This window comes from Coregonus lavaretus (assembly GCF_964263955.1).
Source record: "Coregonus lavaretus genome assembly, chromosome: 3".
Lineage (NCBI taxonomy): Eukaryota > Metazoa > Chordata > Actinopteri > Salmoniformes > Salmonidae > Coregonus > Coregonus lavaretus.
The window spans coordinates 43,586,016-43,608,308 of record NC_139990.1 but is presented as its reverse complement, the minus strand read 5'-3'; the positions used below and the strand labels follow the sequence as shown (position 1 = coordinate 43,608,308).

Here is a 22,293-nt window from a genome sequence, read left to right as displayed (position 1 = left end):
AGACACCTGGGAGCCAGAAATCTTTCTGATTGAGAGGGGGTCAAATACTTATTTCCCTCATTAAAATGCAAATCAATTTATAACATTTTTGACATGCGTTTTTCTGGATTTTGTTGTTGTTATTCTGTCTCTCACTGTTCAAATAAACCTACCATTAAAATTAAAGACTGATCATTTATTTGTCAGTGGGCAAACGTACAAAATCAGCAGGGGATCAACTACTTTTTTCCCCTCACTGTATGTGGTCAAGTCAGAAGAAAGTATAATAGACTTCCATTTAATTCTCACCATTAGTACTGAATCTGAGGAGACTTCTATTTAACTCTCACCATTAGTACTGAATATTAGGAGACTTCCATTTAACTCTCACCATTAGTACTGAATCTGAGGAATATCATTTTATACTAGGAATAAGTGAATTTGTTTTTCCACAGAATGACCAAAGGGCACATATGGAGATGTCATAATAATTTACAGTTATTAAATGTTGGTCTTGAATTAATCATAATATAACTCTTTGTAACCGTTCTATTAAATATTCTTAAATAAAACCGCTTGATGGGTCACACAGTTAGGAGGTTTGGATTTAGGAGGGTATTTAAAGGGTTTGGGGCAGATACAGTATTAGGAGGGTATTTGAAGGGTTTGGGCCAGATACAGTATTAGGAGGGTATTTAAAGGGTTTGGGCCAGATACAGTATTAGGAGGGTATTTAAAGGGTTTGGGCCAGATACAGTATTAGGAGGGTATTTAAAGGGTTTGGGGCAGATACAGTATTAGGAGGGTATTTAAAGGGTTTTGGCCAGATACAGTATTAGGAGGGTATTTAAAGGGTTTTGGCCAGATTCAGTATTAGGAGGGTATTTGAAGGGTTTGGGGCAGATACAGTATTAGGAGGGTATTTAAAGGGTTTGGGGCAGATACAGTATTAGGAGGGTATTTAAAGGGTTTGTGCCAGATACAGTATTAGGAGGGTATTTGAAGGGTTTGGGGCAGATACAGTATTAGGAGGGTATTTAAAGGGTTTGGGGCAGATCCAGTATTAGGAGGGTATTTAAAGGGTTTGGGCCAGATACAGTATTAGGAGGGTATTTGAAGGGTTTGGGGCAGATACAGTATTAGGAGGGTATTTGAAGGGTTTGGGGCAGATACAGTATTAGGAGGGTATTTAAAGGGTTTGGGGCAGATACAGTATTAGGAGGGTATTTAAAGGGTTTGTGCCAGATACAGTATTAGGAGGGTATTTGAAGGGTTTGGGGCAGATACAGTATTAGGAGGGTATTTAAAGGGTTTGGGGCAGATCCAGTATTAGGAGGGTATTTAAAGGGTTTGGGGCAGATCCAGTATTAGGAGGGTATTTAAAGGGTTTGGGCCAGATACAGTATTAGGAGGGTATTTGAAGGGTTTGGGGCAGATACAGTATTAGGAGGGTATTTAAAGGGTTTGGGGCAAATACAGTATAAGATAATAGGCTTCACCCAAACTATTTTTTAAGATACGCTTTCCCTTTCCTTGAGATTCCTGCTCCCTCCCTCCCCTCCATTCCTCCCATCCCTCCCAACCCCCTCCCTGCCTCCACCCTTCCCGTCCCATCCACGACTTCTACTCAGTCTGTTCTCAGCTGAAATCTGTTCATGATTTCTCTCTCTGTCTTTACTCTGCGCTCTAAGTGGGAGCAGGCCTGCGTCTCTCTCTAGCAGGGCCTGGGGCAGGCAGCGTTCCATGATTTCTCTCTGTCTTTACTCTGCGCTCTAAGTGGGAGCAGGCCTGCGTCTCTCTCTAGCAGGGCCTGGGGCAGGCAGCGTTGCATGATTTCTCTCTGTCTTTACTCTGCGCTCTAAGTGGGAGCAGGCCTGCATCTCTCTCTAGCAGGGCCCGAGGCAGGCAGCGTTCCATGCCGTCACGCACTCCAGACGCTCCAGCTTAACTGCGGTCTGGAGCACACAGGCATGGGGGTGCGGAATGCACATGCACTCAGAGGGGGATGGAGATGCGGGGGGGTGGGGGTAGTGAACAGGGCAAGGATCCCAAATAGCACCCAATACCCTATATAATGACCAGAGCCCTATGGGTCCCATTTGCCATTTAGGGTGCCATTTGGGATGCAGAGCAGAGGCTCTCTGCTGCTCCACTCATCAGGGGCCTCCCTCCATCTTTAGTCAGTCACAGGGCCTCATCAGGGGCCTCCCTCAATCTTTAGTCAGTCACAGGGCCTCATCAGGGGCCTCCCTCAATCTTTAGTCAGTCACAGGGCCTGATCAGGGGCCTCCCTCAATCTTTAGTCAGTCACAGGGCCTCATCAGGGCCCTCCCTCCATCTTTCCCAGTCATGTGAAATCCATAGATGAGGGCCTAATGAATTTATTTCAATTGACCGATTTCCTTATGAACTGTACCTCATTAAAATATTTTAAAATGGTTTTGTTTATATTTCTGTTCAGTATACATATTTAAAATCAGTAACAGGGCCTCTAATGAAAGCAGTCAATCCCCTTTACTGGAGGCACTGACTGGCTGGCTGTGTGTCTATGTACTAAATGGCACCCTATTCCCCATATAGTCCTTATGAGGCCTGGTCAAAAGTAGTGCACTAAATAGGGAATAAGGTGCCATTGGGGACGAAGACAGCCTGTCCCTCCATATGCATCCTGTGTTGAAGGGGTAAGTACATAAACAGGGTAAACTGGGATTGGATGGTATGCAGTGCACTACGGAGTATCTAATCAGGTATTGGAGGTAGTTTTCATTTGGTTCTGGGTGGGTGACTGTCAAACTAACGCCATAGAAATGTTTACTGTGCAAGGCGAAAATGGAATGCACATTAAAAAAAAAAAAAGTTTATTTTTCCTTTTTAAATGTTTGTACACTCAGTATGACAATGTGCTTACACAGTACTTACAGCAGAGTTGGGGTGAAACTCCTTTTTGTACAGAAAATAAAAATCTGTCTCAAAACAAACAAAACAGAAAGATGCTGCAACCCCCACCACCAAAATAAACAAATTCAAACAAGAGGCCGTGAGAGTGGGTGGAATCCTGGCTTTAGCTGACGGAGGAAGAGGGCAGGGGGTGTGGAGTTGAGCTGCTGGAGCAGACAGGGGAACTCACGCGCCCCTAGTCCCCCCCCCCGCGCCCCTAGTCCCCCCCCCCCCCCCTTTCATCCACCTGTGTTTGGTATAATTACACCTGGCTATTTACAGGTTATATCATGGACCAATAGTCCGTCATTTTACAAAGACTTTGCTTACTTAAACATTCTCAATATATTCACATACAAAGCAATATAATACATGTGTGTTTGAACATGGTTTTAATGCAATTTAAATGGTGGTGTGAGAGTTACCTAAATGATTAACGACCCCAAGCCTATGAACCTGTAACCCCGATGACAGGACACAAACCTTGTTACCCCGGAGACTAACGAGTAAAACAGCTTGTGTAGCAACAGGACGAGAGCACAGACGCCTCTGTGATGCCTGTCCAAAGGAATTATAATAGTAAAAAAAGACAAGGTGAAATAGACTTAAAATCACAACGCTACAACCCTTTGTGGAGGGGGGAGGGGGTATTTGGAACAGAGTGAGGTACACTGACTGACACATAAGCATCATGTGTGTCTGATGACAGCATCCAGATCCTGTTCACTTCATAGTACAAGTTAATAAAATACATAAAAACATTGATCAGTAACCCCCCCCTCCCCCGTTCCTTCTTCACCACTAAGTCCTTTTGAAGGCCCCGTCTGTCTGTCCAACCCACTACTTGATACATTCAGACCAGTAGGTGGACAGTAGAGTACAAGCTCCATAATAAAAGTTAATTCTTCAATCTTTTTTTTTACTCTGGGAGGGAGCATTGGAACATGGACTCCGTCCTTAATGGCACACTATTCCCAACATAGAGCTCTCGTAAAAAGTAGTGCGCTATGGGATTCCCCTATTGGCCCTGGTCAAAAGTAGTGCTCTATATAGGGAATATGGTGCCATTTGGTAAGCAGCCATGGAGGAATTCGTATAAAGACACCAGTCAGCATGACAGAACCGAACCCAGCCTCCATCAGAACCGAAACCAGCCTCCATCAGAACCGAACCCAGCCTCCATCAGAACCGAACCCAGCCTCCATCAAGCATTCATATAACAACAGAGGCTCCGGAGTCTTGTGGTCTGAAGGCAGGGAGGGCTTGGGGAGTAGAAAGCTTGGACTATCACAGCCCAGCTAAAAGCAGCACCAGATACCCTAGTCAAGGTCAATGGCTGGCTGGAGGAGGGGGGGAGATGATGGGCAGCCGGGCGCACCAGAGGAAAGCCAGTCAGTCATATGGATAAACAGATTCTTTAGTCTTTCTTTACATTGATCCATTTTGACCAGTTAATTCCCACTGCTGGACTTCATACAGCAACATCCCAACATTGAAAAAACATTGAAGAGCAATTTAAAATCATGGTTTTTCAGCCAGGGGAGGAAGAGTTCTAGAGAGAATATATAGCTGAAAAGATGTTGAGAACATTGTTAGTTAGGTAACAAAGTTGAACTGGAAAAATGCAGAAAGCAAAACATGGTAGTGAGAATATAGTCAATGTAGCACCCCTCTCTGGGTCTGACTCCCAAATGGCACCCTATTCCCTATATAGTGCATATATAGGGAATAGGGTGCCAGTTGAGATGCAGCCTAGGTGTCGCACACTTCTCTGTGGACACTTCACCTGGAGCCTCTGCCCCTTGTGAGACGCCTCCCTCAGCATCATCATGATTCTAGTCCCCGCCCCTAGTTCCCGGGTCAAGCCTTCAAGGCATCAGTTTAAGACCGTCTTTGTTAATTTAAATATGTCCTCCACATAAATGTGTGTGTGGAGCGATCCCACTTCCATAATCAAACACTGTTCAGTTTCACTGCTTGACTTGACTCCTACTTGGAGTGAGAAGAGTAAAAAGCTCATCTGTGTTCGGGTTTGAGTGTAGACTAATCATAGTTTCAAGTCTTGATCCCGGTTCTGTTCCTCCAGTCAGACACTTAGTCCAGCTCAGTGTCCTCTTTGGGCCGGTAGATGCTGCCAAACTTCTGCATGTATTTCTTGATGTACTCCTTGGTCTTGTGCTTGACGTTCTCGTTGCACTCCAGGTCCTCTGGGTTCTTGCAGGATTTCAGCTCCTTGTTCATCACACCGTGAGTTAGCTGGAGGGATGGAAAAGGGGAGAAAATAACAGGGAAAAAAGGAAGTCAGATGTTTCTACTTCCGGACAGCAAAATCGGTAACGGCTAACTTTCCCATAATTCCCAAGTTTTCAAGAAACCCTGGTTTGAAGATTCAGGATCTTCTGCTAATTCCGTCCTGATTTTGTGAGTCTTCCAACCAGGATTTCGGGAAAGTTATTGGAATTTTACAACCCTGCAACAACACAAAGTGAAACTAGCTCCATCAAAATGAGAATGGAGGGGAGGTCACACTGTGAAGAGATGAGGCTTTCATTCTAACTGATCCACTTCATGAGCTTAGTTCTCGTCTTAAAATGTAGACAGTCAAATGCCAGTGATGTATCCCAAATGGCACCCTAATCCCTATATAGTGCGCTACCTTTGACCAGGGCCCATACGGTGCCATTTGGGATGCACCCCAGCTCTTTATATAAGGAGTAAATACAAAACGTTAGCTAGCGCTCTAGTTTAAGACGTTTTGTTTTAAGGGTTGGTCTGCATGGTATAAAATTACAATTTGTACATGCCAGTGTACTTGGCCTCTCTTTTGTTTATTGTGACCATGTGCTCAAGAGCAGTGGCATGTCTCTCCATTTAAACAAGTCCCCACAGAAACGCTCAAAACTACTTGAGGGGAAAAAAATAGCCTTCTGCCTTTTGAAGAATGGCTGGCAGAGAGAGAGAGAGATACAAATAAAATAAAAACAGACTACTATTCTAAAATGTACAATGTGTCCCATTTGACCAAAAAATGAAGAAATAAAAAAAGTTTAAAACATTGACAGGGCTGTGTCCAAAATGGCACCATTTTCCCTACACAGTGCACTACTTTTTGACCAGAGCATATTGGTAGAAAGTAGTACACTATGTAGGAATAGGGTGCCATTTGGGATGAACCCAGAAACAGTGGGAGCTGAAGGCTCATGTGCTTAGTTCTGGTCTGGGGGAAGAGCTTTAGTGTGAGAGGTGAAGGGAAATACCTCTGTCCTTTGAAATTAATTTGCTATCCAGGACTTAAATTCAATACTGTTGGGAGAGGTCAATGTTTTGGATGGTTTGCGCCAATAAATTATGAATACCCAAATGATGGGCTTTCCACGCACGTACGCACGCACAACCACCTACCTTTCTGGCTAGGTGTTTGAAATCCTCAGTGTTGATGATGCGTCCCAGTTTGCAGTCTGGTTTCCGGAACGGGTTCAAGCAGGTCACAATGAACTGGGACATCTAATCATAACACAGAAAATTGGACGTCAAATCGTCATGTAGAGATAACATTTATTACATTTTTCAGTCATTTAGCAGACGCTCTTATCCAGAGCGACTTACAAGTGCATTCATAGATAGCTAGGTGGGATAACCACATATCTGTCATAGTAAGCTGGGCTTGACATTAACTTTTTTTTGCCACTTGTGAAATGTGCAAACGCGCGAGGCTTTGATCTCAAAAACACATCTCGCGACTGCATGATTGAAAGACCGCTCGTGCCTGTCAACGCAGGCCTACCATAATTATACTCTGATACGCTCTGCAAAGATTGGTAGGACATTGAGCAAAACATTGCATCCAGACGACACTTTGATCCGTTTCTGATCGGAGTAGCCTAATTGTTTGATATTGTGATTTTTGCGTGATTTTTTTACTTGTCCATTCAGACAACAAATCTACACTGAGTGTACAAAACATTAGGAACACCTTCCTAATATTGAGTTGCACCCCCTTTTGCCCTCAGAACAGCCTCAATTCGTCGGGGCATGGACTCTACAAGGTGTCGAAAATGTTCCACAGGGATGCGGGCCCATGTTGACTCCAATGCTTCCCACAGTTGTGTCAAGTTGGCTGGATGTCCGTTGGATGGTGGACCATTCTTGATACACATGGGAAACTGTTGATGGAAAGAGCAGGAGTTCCTAATGTTTTTTACACTCAGTGTATAATCTGCTTGTCCAACTATGTTTTTTACTTGCCCCGGGCAAGTGGACAAGCGTTAATGTCGAACCTTGGTAAGTACATTGTTTCTCAATAAAGCAGCTTTCAGCAAATTCAGAGTTAGTAAGAAAAGCCTAGCGCAAGTATTTAGTTTAAGAAAGGCCATTTAAAAAATATATACAGTGCATTCGGAAAGTATTCAGAACCCTTGACGTTTTCCACATTTTGTTACGTTACAGCCTCCCATTTTTCATTGCAGATCCTCTCATGCTCTGTCAGGTTGGATGGGGAGCGTTGCTGCACATCTATTTTCAGGTCTCTCCAGAGATGTTCGATCGGGTTCCAGTCTGGGCTCTGGCTGGGTGCTTAGGGTCGTTGCCCTGTTAGAAGGTGAACCTTCGCCTCAGTCTGAGGTCCTGAGCGCTCTGGAGCAGGTTTTTCATCAAGGATCTCTCTGTACTTTGCTCCGTTCATCATTCCCTCAATCCTGACTAGTCTCCCAGTCCCTGCCGCTGAAAAACATCCCCAAAGCATGATGCTGCCACCACCATGCTTCACTGTAGAGATGGTGCAAAGTTTCCTCCAGATGTGACGCTTGGCATTCAGGCCAAAGAGTTCAATCTTGGTTTCATCAGACCAGAGAATCTTGTTTCTCAAGGTCTGAGAGTCCTTTGGTGGAGGAGGAATAATAGTCTGGGGCTGTTTTTCATGGTTCGGGCTAGACCCCTTTAGTTCCAGTGAAGGGAAATCTTAATGCTACAGCATACAATGACTTTCGAGACGATTCTGTGCTTCCTACTTTGTGGCAACAGTTTGGAGATGGCCCTTTCCTGTTTCAGCATGACAATGCCCCCGTGCACAAAGCGAGGTCCATACAGAAATGGTTTGTCGAGATCGGTGTGGAAGAACTTGACTTGCGTGCACAGAGCCCTGACCTCAACCCCATCGAACACCTTTGGGATGAATTGGAACGCCGACTGCAAGCCAGGCCTAATCGCCCAACATCAGTGCCCGACCTCACTAATGCTCGTGGCTGAATGGAAGCAAGTCCCTGCAGTAATGTTCCAACATCTAGTGGAAAGCCTTCCCAGAAGATTGGAGGCTGTTATAGCAGCAAAGGGGGGACCAACTCAATATTAATGCCCGTGATTTTGGAATGAGATGTTCGACAAGCAGGTGTCCACATATTTTGACCATGTAGTGTAGTTGAGGAGGAGGCATCACAGGAAGACTAATTGAATAAATTAAATATAAATAATAAATAATTGAGATATAGACGTTGACTCACCTCTTTCCGGAACGTCTCCTTGCTCCTCTTGGCCAGCTCACTGGATGTGTCTGCCTCTGCCGTCTTAGTAGAGAACTGTGGAAACACACACACACACACACACACACACAGAGAGGGAGAGAGAGAGGTCAGGGAACATGTCTGTCTATAGAACAGTCAAGTTTCGTTTGACTAGCTTGGGTTGGCCGTGGGTTCATCTAAACGTTCGCCTAGCAATCTGTCTAGGTCATAGCTACTGCCATTTTCTCAGCTGTGGCAGACAGCAGCCATTTCTCGGAGCTAAAAGCCCCAGATCAAAGGAAGTGAGGCTGTATCAGCCACACCATACCATGGAGGCCATGGATGAAACATGGCAGGTGTTGGGCTAAGGCCCTGGACTTCAAGGCCGGTGGGGAAGGCAGTCAGGCGGGCCACACCTGGTCACCAGCAACCTCCAACAGGACAGGAGGGAGCCACACAAAGCAGGGATATCCTGCCAGGATAAAGGCTGGGCTCCATCTCCGGCTAACAGTCCCCACCCCCCTCAGCCCCAGAGACAGCCAGTAGACAGCTGATGCCCTGCCTCCCCCAGCCCCAGAGACAGCTGATGCGCTGCCTCCCCCAGCCCCCCCAGTACCAGAGACAGCCAGTAGACAGTTGATGCCCCCCTCACAGCACCAGAGACAGCCAGTAGACAGTTGATTCCCCCCCCAGCACCAGAGACAGCTGATGCCCCCGCCCCCCAGCACCAGAGACAGCCAGTAGACAGTTGATATCCCCCCCAGCACCAGAGACAGCCAGTAGACAGTTGATGCCCCCCCAGCACCAGAGACAGCCAGTAGACAGTTGATGCCCCCCCAGCACCAGAGACAGCTGATGCCCCCCCAGCACCAGAGACAGCCAGTAGACAGTTGATGCCCCCCCCCCCCCCAGAGACAGCCAGTAGACAGTTGATGCCCCCCCAGCACCAGAGACAGCCAGTAGACAGTTGATGCCCCCCCCAGCACCAGAGACAGCCAGTAGACAGTTGATGTCCCCCCCAGCACCAGAGACAGCCAGTAGACAGTTGATGTCCCCCCCAGCACCAGAGACAGCCAGTAGACAGTTGATGCCCCCCCAGCACCAGAGACAGCCAGTAGACAGTTGATGCCCCCCCCCAGCACCAGAGACAGCCAGTAGACAGTTGATGCCCCCCCCAGCACCAGAGACAGCTGATGCCCTCCCCCAGCACCAGAGACAGCCAGTAGACAGTTGATGCCCCCCCAGCACCAGAGACAGCCAGTAGACAGTTGATGCCCCCCCAGCACCAGAGACAGCCAGTAGACAGTTGTTCCCCCCCCAGCACCAGAGACAGCCAGTAGACAGTTGTTCCCCCCCACCAGCACCAGAGACAGCTGATGCCCCCCCCCCCACCAGCACCAGAGACAGCTGATGCCCCCCCCCCCCCCCCCACCAGCACCAGAGACAGCTGATGCCCCCCCCCACCAGCACCAGCCAGTAGACAGTTGATGCCCCCCCCAGCACCAGAGACAGCCAGTAGACATTCGATGCCCCCCCCCCAGCACCAGAGACAGCTGATGCACCCCCCCAGCACCAGAGACAGCCAGTAGACAGTTGATGTCCCCCCCAGCACCAGAGACAGCCAGTAGACAGTTGATGCCCCCCCAGCACCAGAGACAGCCAGTAGACAGTTGATGCCCCCCCCCCAGCACCAGAGACAGCCAGTAGACAGTTGATAACCCCCCAGCACCAGAGACAGCCAGTAGACAGTTGATGCCCCCCCCCAGCACCAGAGACAGCTGATGCCCCCCCAGCACCAGAGACAGCCAGTAGACAGTTGATGTCCCCCCCAGCACCAGAGACAGCCAGTAGACAGTTGATGTTCCCCCCAGCACCAGAGACAGCCAGTAGACAGTTGATGCCCCCCCAGCACCAGAGACAGCCAGTAGACAGTTGATGCCCCCCCCAGCACCAGAGACAGCCAGTAGACAGTTGATGCCCCCCCCAGCACCAGCTGATGCCCCCCCCAGCACCAGAGACAGCCAGTAGACAGTTGATGCCCCCCCAGCACCAGAGACAGCCAGTAGACAGTTGATGCCCCCCCCAGCACCAGAGACAGCCAGTAGACAGTTGATGCCCCCCCCAGCACCAGCTGATGCCCCCCCCAGCACCAGAGACAGCCAGTAGACCGTTGTTCCCCCCCACCAGCACCAGAGACAGCTGATGCCCCCCCCACCAGCACCAGAGACAGCTGATGCCCCCCCAGCACCAGAGACAGCCAGCAGACATTCGATGCCCCCCCCCCAGCACCAGAGACAGCTGATGCACCCCCCCAGCACCAGAGACAGCCAGTAGACAGTTGATGTCCCCCCCAGCACCAGAGACAGCCAGTAGACAGTTGATGCCCCCGCAGCACCAGAGACAGCCAGTAGACAGTTGATGCCCCCCCCCCAGCACCAGAGACAGCCAGTAGACAGTTGATGCCCCCCCAGCACCAGAGACAGCCAGTAGACAGTTGATGTCCCCCCCAGCACCAGAGACAGCCAGTAGACAGTTGATGTCCCCCCCAGCACCAGAGACAGCCAGTAGACAGCTGATGCCCCCCCCCCCCCCACCAGCACCAGAGACAGCCAGTAGACAGCTGATGCCCCCCCCCCTACCAGCACCAGAGACAGACAGTAGACAGTTGATGCCCCCCATGCCCCAAACCAGGGTGGAGGATCAAAGAGAACCACAATGGATTCTCACACAGCTCTCCTCCGTGCTTCCTGGGGGTGGTGATTCTCACACAGCTCTCCTCCGTGCTTCCTGGGGGTGGTGATTCTCACACAGCTCTCCTCCGTGCTTCCTTAGGGGTGGTGATTATCACACAGCTCTCCTCCGTGCTTCCTGAGGGGTGGTGATTATCACACAGCTCTCCTCCGTGCTTCCTGAGGGGTGGTGATTATCACACAGCTCTCCTCCGTGCTTCCTGAGGGGTGGTGTGCCCATGGAGCGTACCAGGGAGAAGCATTCAGGCTGACAAGAGAACACTTTGAGCCAGTGTTTAACCTAGATTATTTTCCAGGTGGGATGCAAAGCCCCCTAACCAAAACGCCAAATTATTATCATGGGTCAACAGAGCTAGGGAAAATAATATTTAAGTGGTGTCAGAAACTCAGTGGGTATCATTTCAGGTCCTGGTCAGTGGGCACAGAGACAGACACCACTATCAAGACATGTTGGAAATGGTCCTTGAGCTCATTGCTTTTATTGGCCGAAGACATCATTGTAAACATAGAGAGAGATCGAGACATCCCATCGTTTAAAGAAAGGGTTTCTCCCGCTCTGTGGAGACACATCTGAAAACATTTCAGCTCAGAGACAAAAGGGCCCGGTCCGTAGTTAGACACTAAACCAAGAAACCACAAACCTCAGACGGTTTCCATTATGATCAAAGGAAGAGAAGAAAAGAGGGAAAACAAACTAGAGAGAAAGAGGAGAGAACGAGAGAGAGAACGAGAGAAAGAGAGAAAACGAGAAAGAAAGAGAACGAGAGAGAAAGAGAGAAAGAGAGAGAGAGAGAAAGACATAATAACCATGCCCACACCCCATATAGGCCCCCTCAGATCAGACCTATGACCCTCTTGCCCACCCCATGCCCTCCACTCCCGCAAAGAGGGCCTCAACATGAAAGTCACACATTCGCCCAGGCCCAACCCCCACTCTTACACTAGCCCAAGCCAATGGCATGTACCAGATGCTCAGCAGGCTCTGCTCACACTTACTGGTCTGAGGCCAAAACACGACTAGCAACATTTGACACTTTATGGAACACAAAGCCTTCACTTTCTCATCCTGGAATATCCTAGGCCTGAGGTCATCTGCCTTTGGCCTAAAGAGCAGGAACCCAGACTTCACCAAAGAAATACAGACATTGTCATCCTACAAGAAACATGGTATAGAGATGGACCGGACCCACTGGTCACCCCCTAGGTTACAGGTGTGAAACAGGGAAGGGACTCAGGGGGTATGCTAATTTGGTATAGAGCAGACCTAACTCACTCTATTAAATTAATCAAAACAGGAACATTTTACATTTGGCTAGAAATTCAAAAGGAAATTATTTTAGAGACAAATGTCCTCCTGTGTGCTACCTATATCCCCCCACTAAAGTCCCTATACTTTAATGAAGACAGCTTCTCCATCCTGGAGGGGGAAATCAATATTTTCCAAGCCCAGGGACATGTACTAGTCTGTGGTGATAAACACCTACCTGGAGGTGACAGCATTCCCTCCCCCATATGATTTGATAGGGGTGTCAGTGGGCTGACTGAACACTCTGAGAGACTCTGGGTTGAGGTCAGTGATACAGTAGTCTACAGTACTACTGCCAAGAGATGAGTCCCCTTGAAGCCTACCATTGACTATGTACATACCCAGCGTGCGACCGAGCTGCAGGAGTTGTGACCCATTTTTGTTGGTTATGTTGTCGTAGTTGTGCCTAGGGGGGCATATGGGGGAGGGAATGCTGTCACCTCCAGGTAGGTGTTTATCACCACAGACTAGTACATGTCCAATTACGTCAGAAATCAGTTCAATGTAATTGAAGAATCCATAGAATCTAACCACTTCTGGGAAAATTCTAAACAAACAACACGAAGAGTTATCTATCCTAAACGGAGATGTGTGGATAAACCACTTCTCCAATCTTTTTGGCACTTTAACAAAAAACAAAACTACAAAAACATATACATGATCAAATACAAATCAACTATTAAAAGACTACCAGAACCCACTGGATTCTCCAATTACATTGAATGAACTACAGGACATTGAATTGAGCGTGAGAGATACAGAGAGAGCCAGGCAGACAGACGAGCCAGGCAGACAGACGAGCCAGGCAGACAGACGAGCCAGGCAGACAGACGAGCCAGGCAGAAGGAGAATGGGAAAGAAACTACAGAGAAGAGGAGTCAAGCCATCCCCACCCTGACTGAGTACCTAGAGGACAGCCAGCTGTCTGAGCCCGAGTCTACATCCCAAATGACACCATATTCCATATATAGTGCACTACTTTTGAACAGGGCCCATAGGGTGTAGTGTGTTATCTGGGGATAGGGTGCCATTTGGGATGCAACCTGGGCCTGAGGAGGGAGGTACGGGAGCGAAGCAGGAATGATGTGTGGGTTGGATGGTCTCCTCTTCTGCTCCTAAACCTAGATCCCCACCACCTTCAGATGTTGATGAAGCTCTTTTAAGATGTGATCCACTGTATCTCCAGCTAGAGGTATAGTGTCTGGCTGCGTCCCGAATGGCACCCTCTCCCATATATAGTGCACTACTTTAGACCAGGGCCCATAGGGTAGTGGTGCACTATGTAGGGAATAGGGTGCCATTTGGGGATGCAGCCTCTGTCTGACGCTCTAGACTAGAGGCCCTTGGGGGGGTTCATTTTCTCTATCCCAGAGAGGAACCAACCAACCCACAGCTGAAAATAATCACTTTTGCAACATCTTCAATTAACTGATGGGAGGAACACTATCATCATGTTTCGCACGCAAGCATTCTGGGAAGCAAACGAAAATAAACAAACTATTTTGCATTTGAACAGATGAGTTAGAGTAGCTCTGTTTTCACTCCATCATCTTTTAGAAACTCTCTGGAGGCAACAAAACACAAGGCAATATAATGGATATTATACAAGGGTTTCTACTCCTAGCCTCACAGCACTAGGGGCGAGGACCTAAAGACTGTATGGATGGAACTCTGCTGACGATGTCACACCCTAGTCCCTGGACAGTGCACTACATTTGACAAGAGTCCTGTGTGAATCTGATTCAAACATGAGATTTGGGCCCTATTCAAATACCTTAAAAACCACCCACCCTCCTCCCTTCCTTCTGGAAATCACTGACCTACCAGTAAGATTGGTAAAAGTAATGAGATGGAAGGAAGCCATGTTTTCATCTATCAACTGACATCCAGATCAGTAACCAGGTTTCCATCCAACCTTTAATGCCAGTAAAGTACATGTCAGATAAAAAAATGTAATGACAGGCCTGATGGAAACAGAACATTTTTCGGTAAACGTTTCAAATGTCAACAAAACAAAACACTCTTTTTGCATCGGTAAAATGAAATATGTGAGACATGTCGGCGGAATCGCTTTTATGCTCAAATATTGATATAATAACCATCATATCGAAGTAAACTTGGAGTCACGCGATGACGTGTGGTCCTCCCACTGACTCGTCAGGAAAGCATGCAGTGTATTAGGCTACAGATGAAATAAATGATGATGGTGACAGTGCAACGTGATGAGCTTGATGCTCCTTTCTAATAAATATCGAAGGTCTTATTCTGGTGACATAATAATCTATGCTTGGCTGCCATTTGACAAATAAAAAGAATCTCGCTCTTTTGTCCATAATAATAATCCCATCATGTAGGCTATACGTGCACTCTAGCCAACAGCACTAACAACAGAGTGGGCACACTTGCTATATAACGAAAAACATTGTGTCAAAACCATCAGTAGAGTGTAAATTGTGATGGAAACCCATTTAACTTGTATTTATTATTTCGGTACACGGGAAAAAAGTTTTTAATGTGCACTATGTCATCACGCACAGCCTTTCATCTGCAACAAGTCAATTTGATGGAAACATCTCTGAAGGGAAAATGCGCATATGGTTTTTATGCAGATTTTAGAATATTGGCATGAAAATCTATCGCCAATTGGATGGAAACCTAGCTAGTGATTATATCAAGGAAGGAAGGATGCATTTTAAAAGGCCTTGGCCTGTGTGTTTTCAGGCTCAAAGGTCACCTTGGAGGGGTTCTCGTCGTAGGTGGGCGTCCCCAGGTCCATCTCAGCCTCGTGGTCTAAGCTGTGTGCGTCTTCACTGGCCCCGTCCCAGCTGCTGGGAGGATCCCACTGAGTCTGCCTGTGGGGGGAGGGGGGTAGATACACACACAATAAGACACACAGTCACACAATTCCAGGCAGACAAAACGCAGCCAGACACACAGACAAAGTCACACACACACGCAGACAGACAAGCTGACAGACACACACACAGTCACAAAAGCAGACAGATAGACAGGCAGACAGGTAGGCAGAGGCAGTCACACACACAGGGAGTGACCTACATGAACCACAGCCATGTGTAGCCTACCAGGTGATGACAGATACAGGAGGCCATGTGTAGCCTACCAGGTGATGACAGACACAGGAGGCCATGTGTAGCCTACCAGGTGATGACAGACACAGAAGGCCATGTGTAGCCTACCAGGTGATGACAGACACAGAAGGCCATGTGTAGCCTACCAGGTGATGACAGACACAGGAGGCCATGTGTAGCCTACCAGGTGATGACAGACACAGGAGGCCATGTGTAGCCTACCAGGTGATGACAGACACAGGAGGCCATATGTAGCCTACCTGGTGATGACGTGGTAGTAGTAGATCTTTCCCTCTCCGTCCCGTGCTACCTTCCAGCTGGGGGGCAGGACGATGGTTTTGGGTTTGGGAGGAGAGGGAGGCGGCAGGTCTATCATACTGTTGGGGACTAACACAGTGTTGGGCAACTCCTGGACAGAATAAAAGAGGCAGGTGAAGATACATCAAGTCTCCTGGAGTGATTAAAAAACAACTGTTTACTAGGCCTACATCATGATAGAAAACAGTATGAATCTGCAAACCTCTCTTCACTGTGATGGACAAGAATCAAGACTGACTATCACGTTGATGCACACACTGCCTCCCCCTTGTGGCTAGCTTGGGGTAGGGTACGGGCAGACAGATTTGGTGTATGACATAGTGAGCAAATGTTTTTTTTTGAACGGGAGTCATCCACTGATGGACGATGGACAACTGAGATGATGCACATTATGTCGACCTTTGTGAGTATGCAACTAGTCTGAAAGTATTGACTTTGGTTGAAGTTTTGACAGACAAATACGGACAACGATGAATGAATATATAATTTCATCAGTGTTCATGCGTCTGGGTCTGGTTGTTGCTGAAGGCCTTCCTTACCTGCTGGACAGTCTGTGAGGTGACGATGGTAGTGACCGTGCCCCCCTGCTGAACCACCACTCCCTGCTGGTGACCTGTGTACACCGGCTGACCATGGAGGTAGCTGGCAGCCGGATCAGAGTACGCCTAGCCAGAACAGGATTGATAGACACACAGAGGTCACAGATATCACACAGATACTCAAATAGAGAAAAACCTTCAGATCTAGTCATGAAACAGGTCTTTCAGCCTGCGTTGCTTGGAAGCCTTTATCAACGCAGGGCGATATGTGTTGAGTGTTCAGTACACTGTGCAGTGTGTGCCTACCTGCAGGACAGGTGTGTTGGCCTGTGGGTAGGCAGTGGGGATACTGTAGATGGTCTGACAGGGCTGGCCCTGATAGTAGATGGCTGTCTGGGTGGGAGGAGGTGCTGGGACAACCTGGTACTGTGGTGCTATCTGGGTCTGTACTGTCACAGCCTGCTGGGTGGTAGGGTCCCACAGCGTGGTGTAACTCCCCTGGCCCGCCGACACCTACAACAATATTAGAAGAATACAGGACGTTGAGTTAGGGGACCAGCTAGAATTTGCAACTCGCACAGCCAAGTCAAAGGGTTGCAAAATGGCACCAAATGGTAGCACTCTGGAGCCCTGAATAATAACAAATGTTATTTCGAGCGCTTTTTAAAACGTCGAAAGTCACTTTGCGATAAAAGCAATAAAAACCCATTAAAATCATCACGAATATAAAAATAGAGCACCTGAGGGGGCGCTGACACGGCAGGCACTGACAGGACGGCTACACCAGGGTCCTGGCCTGCCACGCTGGGCTGCAGGGTGTACTGCTGGGGCGTGCCGCGGTGGAGCTCCAGAGGGGCGGTGGGTTGCTGGATGTGTTGGGGGAGGCTGGACAGGTTGGATACTGGAGGGGGCTGGGAGGTGGAGGAGGGAGAGGCCATGCCCAGCTCGGTGATCAGAGCCTGGGGAGGGGTCTGCTCGAAGGCCAGGGTGGCTGGGACCAGGGGCTCCACAGGAGGAGTAGGCAGCAACACCTTGCCTGCGTTGGGGTTGATGGGGTCCACGTAGGTCTGGAGGGGGTAGCCGGGGGGGTAGTGAAGGAAGCCAGCTGGGCTGGTAGTGTAGGTCAGGGCTGCATCGTAGGCTAGAGTCTGGAGCTGTTGCTGCTGCTGTTGTTGTTGTTGTTGTTGTTGCTGCTGCTGTTGTAACTGTTGTTGCTGTTTCTGGGCCTCACGCTGGGCCACCTCCTGTTCAAACAGCTTCCTGCGCTCCTCTGTGGACAGCTTGGTGCGCTCCTTGGTGATGGTACGGCTCTTCTTACTGCTGTTAGCCAGGTCAAACCTAGAAACACACAGTCAATACTACTGTCTACGGAGATCAACAGAACACTACAGACATTTCTAAAAGTCAACAACAGTTTTGGTCTGCGTCCCAAATGGCACCGTATTCCCTATAGTACACTACTTCTGGGGACAGGGTGCAATTTGAAAAGGAGCCTAAAGTCAACAAGAGTTTTGTTTACAAAAACGTTGCACTGTTATAGAATGACTTATGACTGAATTGAATTTCTAATCAAATTACATTTGATCATCCATAGCTAGTCAGTCTCTATATGAGCATGTTGGTGTTCCAGCCAGTCCTACCGGTCCTCGTTACGCCTGCTGCTCCGCTCGTATGCTGAGGGCGGGGGGGAGGTGGAGGCACGTCTCCTCCGTCTCTCTGTGCTGCGGGGTGTCTTCTCGGAGTCTCTGTCCCAGTCTCGCTCTCTGTCCCTCTCCCTGTCTCGCTCCCAATCTCTGTCCCTTTCTCTGTCACGCTCCCTGTCCCGGTCTCTGTCTCGATCTCGTTCCCTGTCCCTCTCCTTGTCCCGCTCCCTCTCACGTTCCCGGCTGCCGGAGGGGGTGCGAGCCGGGGCCAGGGCAGCGTCTCGGTCTCGACTACGATCTGTATACATGGGACAATCAAACAGGTTAAAGCCTCATCAAATGGTAGGCTGTTAGCACTGCAGAAAATAAAGCGTTACAATGTAACAGATGTGGACACAGAGCTAGCGAGAGTGAGAGAAAGAGCGAGAGAGAGCGGGAGAGAGAGAGGGGGAGAGAGTAACAGAGAGAGAGAGAGAGAGAGAGAGAGAGAGAGAGAGAGAGAGAGAGAGAGAGAGAGAGAGAGAGAGAGAGAGAGAGAGAGAGAGAGAGAGAGAGAGAGAGAGAGAGAGAGAGAGAGAGAGAGAGAGAGAGAGAGGAGAGACCTACCGTGTGTCTCCTTCTCCACCTGGCTCTTCTTGGGGATCCTGTACACCTCCTGAAGGATGAGTCACAAACCACACATGTAAATAACAATCATCTCAGTGTGTGTGTGTGTGTATGTATGTATATATATATATACAGTGGGGAAAAAAAGTATTTAGTCAGCCACCAATTGTGCAAGTTCTCCCACTTAAAAAGATGAGAGAGGCCTGTAATTTTCATCATAGGTACACGTCAACTATGACAGACAAAATGAGAAAAAAAAATCCAGAAAATCACATTGTAGGATTTTTAATGAATTTATTTGCAAATTATGGTGGAAAATAAGTATTTGGTCACCTACAAACAAGCAAGATTTCTGGCTCTCACAGACCTGTAACTTCTTCTTTCAGAGGCTCCTCTGTCCTCCACTCGTTACCTGTATTAATGGCACCTGTTTGAACTTGTTATCAGTATAAAAGACACCTGTCCACAACCTCAAACAGTCACACTCCAAACTCCACTATGGCCAAGACCAAAGAGCTGTCAAAGGACACCAGAAACAGAATTGTAGACCTGCACCAGGCTGGGAAGACTGAATCTGCAATAGGTAAGCAGCTTGGTTTGAAGAAATCAACTGTGGGAGCAATTATTAGGAAATGGAAGACATACAAGACCACTGATAATCTCCCTCGATCTGGGGCTCCACGCAAGATCTCACCCCGTGGGGTCAAAATGATCACAAGAACGGTGAGCAAAAATCCCAGAACCACACAGGGGGACCTAGTGAATGACCGGCAGAGAGCTGGGACCAAAGTAACAAAGCCTACCATCAGTAACACACTACGCCGCCAGGGACTCAAATCCTGCAGTGGCAGACGTGTCCCCCTGCTTAAGCCAGTACATGTCCAGGCCCGTCTGAAGTTTGCTAGAGTGCATTTGGATGATCCAGAAGAGGATTGGGAGAATGTCATATGGTCAGATGAAACCAAAATATAACTTTTTGGTTAAAAAAACTCAACTCGTCGTGTTTGGAGGACAAAGAATGCTGAGTTCCATCCAAAGAACACCATACCTACTGTGAAGCATGGGGGTGGAAACATCATGCTTTGGGGCTGTTTTTCTGCAAAGGGACCAGGACGACTGATCCGTGTAAAGGAAAGAATGAATGGGGCCATGTTTTGTGAGATTTTGAGTGAAAACCTCCTTCCATCAGCAAGGGCATTGAAGATGAAACGTGGCTGGGTCTTTCAGCATGACAATGATCCCAAATACACCGCCTGGGCAACGAAGGAGTGGCTTCGTAAGAAGCATTTCAAGGTCCTGGAGTGGCCTAGCCAGTCTCCAGATCTCAACCCCATAGAAAATCTTTGAAGGGAGTTGAAAGTCCGTGTTGCCCAGCGACAGCCCCAAAACATCACTGCTCTAGAGGAGATCTGCATGAAAGAATGGGCCAAAATACCAGCAACAGTGTGTGAAAACCTTGTGAAGAGTTACAGAAAACGTTTGACCTGTGTCATTGCCAACAAAGGGTATATAACAAAGTATTGAGAAACTTTTGTTATTGACCAAATACTTATTTTCCACCATAATTTGCAAATAAATTCATAAAAAATCCTACAATGTGATTTTCTGGAATTTCTTTTCTCATTTTGTCTGTCATAGTTGACGTGTACCTATGATGAAAATTACAGGCCTCTCTCATCTTTTTAAGTGGGAGAACTTGCACAATTGGTGGCTGACTAAATTCTTTTTTCCCCCACTGTATACACACACACACACATCTGTGTGTGTGTGTTAATCAGTGTTTCCATGTGTCCTTGCCTTCAGGTCCCTCCAGCTGTCCAGTAACCTAGCAGCCATGTCTCCTATATCCACAGCTCTGAGCTGGGGCTCCTGGCTCCTCTCACTCTCCACATCAGACACACCCTCCTCCTCATCCTGCGAGGGCGTCCCCACCGCCGTAGGCTCCACGGGGACCACCGGAGAGGGAGGTGGAGGGGCCTCCGAGGCTGGGGTCACTACCTGGGCAGCGTCCTCAGTGCCAGGGGCCACCTCCGGGGGAACCTCGGGGGCCACCTGGCCTGGCTGTTCCTGGCTGCCTGGAGCCTTCTCAGCATCTTCAGTCCCGGTCTCTGCTGTGGTGGTCTCCTCCTTCTCCCCAGCAGGATGCTCCTCTGAAGGGGTCTCAGTAACTTCCGTCTGAACTGGCTCAATCTGTGATGATTCCTGGACCTGGACCTCCATGTTGGCCTGCTCTCCCGCCACAACCTCACTCTCCTCCATTGACTGACTTGCATGCTCCTCCTCTCCGTTCTTCTGTCCCTCACTCCACTCGTCTTTCACCCCCTCCTCCTGATCTTTAGCGTCTTGGCTCTCAGCTTTGGGTTCTGTGACCTCCATGGCCTCCACTACCACCTCTGGTGTCTCCTTCAGCTCTGTGACTGGCTCTTCTGTTGGCTCCTCCGTTGTGGGAGTCTGGGCCTCAACCACGGCCTGGGCCTGGGCCTCAACCACCGGCTCGGCCTGGGCCTGGGCCTCAACCACCGGCTCGGCCTGGGCCTGGGCCTCAACCACCGGCTCGGCCTGGGCCTGGGCCTCAACCACCGGCTCGGCCTGGGCCTCAACCACCGGCTCGGCCTGGGCCTGGGCCTCAACCACCGGCTCGGCCTGGGCCTCAACCACCGGCTCGGCCTGGGCCTGGGCCTCAACCACCGGCTCGGCCTGGGCCTGGGCCTCAACCACCGGCTCGGCCTGGGCCTGGGCCTCAACCACCGGCTCAGTCTGGGCCTGGGCCTCAACCACCGGCTCAGTCTGGGCCTGGGCCTCAACCACCGGCTCAGTCTGGGCCTGGGCCTCAACCACCGGCTCAGTCTGGGCCTGGGCCTCAACCACCGGCTCAGTCTGGGCCTGGGCCTCAACCACCGGCTCAGTCTGTGCCCGTTTGCTGCTCTCCACTGGAGGCTCAGATCGTGAGGCCTCCTCATCCTCCATCTCCTCTTCATCCTCCTCTTCCTCCTCCTTACCGTCCGAGGCCTTGCTGGCGTCCGACATGGCGCTGTCCAGGCTGTTCTCGCTGATCTTGAGGCGACGGTACACGGCCCGTTTGGGGGTGTCACTGTCCAGCTCAGGGCCCAGTTTGGGGGTGTCACTGTCCAGCTCAGGGCCCAGTTTGGCGACTGAGGCAGAGGAGCCGTCGGGAGTGTTGAGAGGGGTCTGGGCGCGGGACGTGTTCTCACTGGAGTAGCCGTCCTGGTCAGCCCCGGGGGGCTGGGGGAGGGAGTGTGTGTGTGTCTGGGCCCAGCGCTGGATGAGGCTCAGGACATGACTCTCCTCCAACATGTTCTTAGTGGAGATAGGCAATACTGACAGGGTCTTCATGATCTGGAGACACAGGGAATGGTCAGTAGTTGGTTAACATACATTTCTTGTTTGGATATTCCTAGGACCTTTGAATTAAAATCATCTGAATTGGTTTAGTCCAAAGTGTATCCTCACATACAGTACCAGTCAAAAGTTTGGACACCTACTCATTCCAGGGTTTTCCTTTATTTTAACTATTTTCTACATTGTAGAATAATAGTGAAGACATCAAAACTATTAAATAACACATATGGAATCATGTAGTAACCAAAAAAAAGTGTTAAACAAATCAAAA

At 49.0% G+C, this 22,293-nt stretch overlaps 1 protein-coding gene across 1 annotated transcript in view; it reads right to left on the bottom strand.

Moving 5' to 3' along the window:
- Positions 1 to 3,154: 3,154 nt before the first annotated feature.
- The window catches only part of setd2 (SET domain containing 2, histone lysine methyltransferase), a 40,614-nt gene continuing 21,475 nt past the window's right edge, over positions 3,155 to 22,293 (bottom strand). The window contains exons 13-23 of the mRNA XM_084152563.1: positions 20,460 to 22,019; positions 18,663 to 18,711; positions 18,054 to 18,354; positions 17,154 to 17,751; positions 16,720 to 16,926; positions 16,414 to 16,539; positions 15,817 to 15,965; positions 15,202 to 15,319; positions 8,412 to 8,486; positions 6,319 to 6,420; positions 3,155 to 5,172 (exon numbers count right to left, since the gene is read on the bottom strand). Of these exons, the coding sequence (XP_084008689.1) occupies positions 5,011 to 5,172; positions 6,319 to 6,420; positions 8,412 to 8,486; positions 15,202 to 15,319; positions 15,817 to 15,965; positions 16,414 to 16,539; positions 16,720 to 16,926; positions 17,154 to 17,751; positions 18,054 to 18,354; positions 18,663 to 18,711; positions 20,460 to 22,019 (3,447 nt within the window). The 3' untranslated portion in view covers positions 3,155 to 5,010. The remainder of the gene's footprint in view (positions 5,173 to 6,318; positions 6,421 to 8,411; positions 8,487 to 15,201; positions 15,320 to 15,816; positions 15,966 to 16,413; positions 16,540 to 16,719; positions 16,927 to 17,153; positions 17,752 to 18,053; positions 18,355 to 18,662; positions 18,712 to 20,459; positions 22,020 to 22,293) is intronic.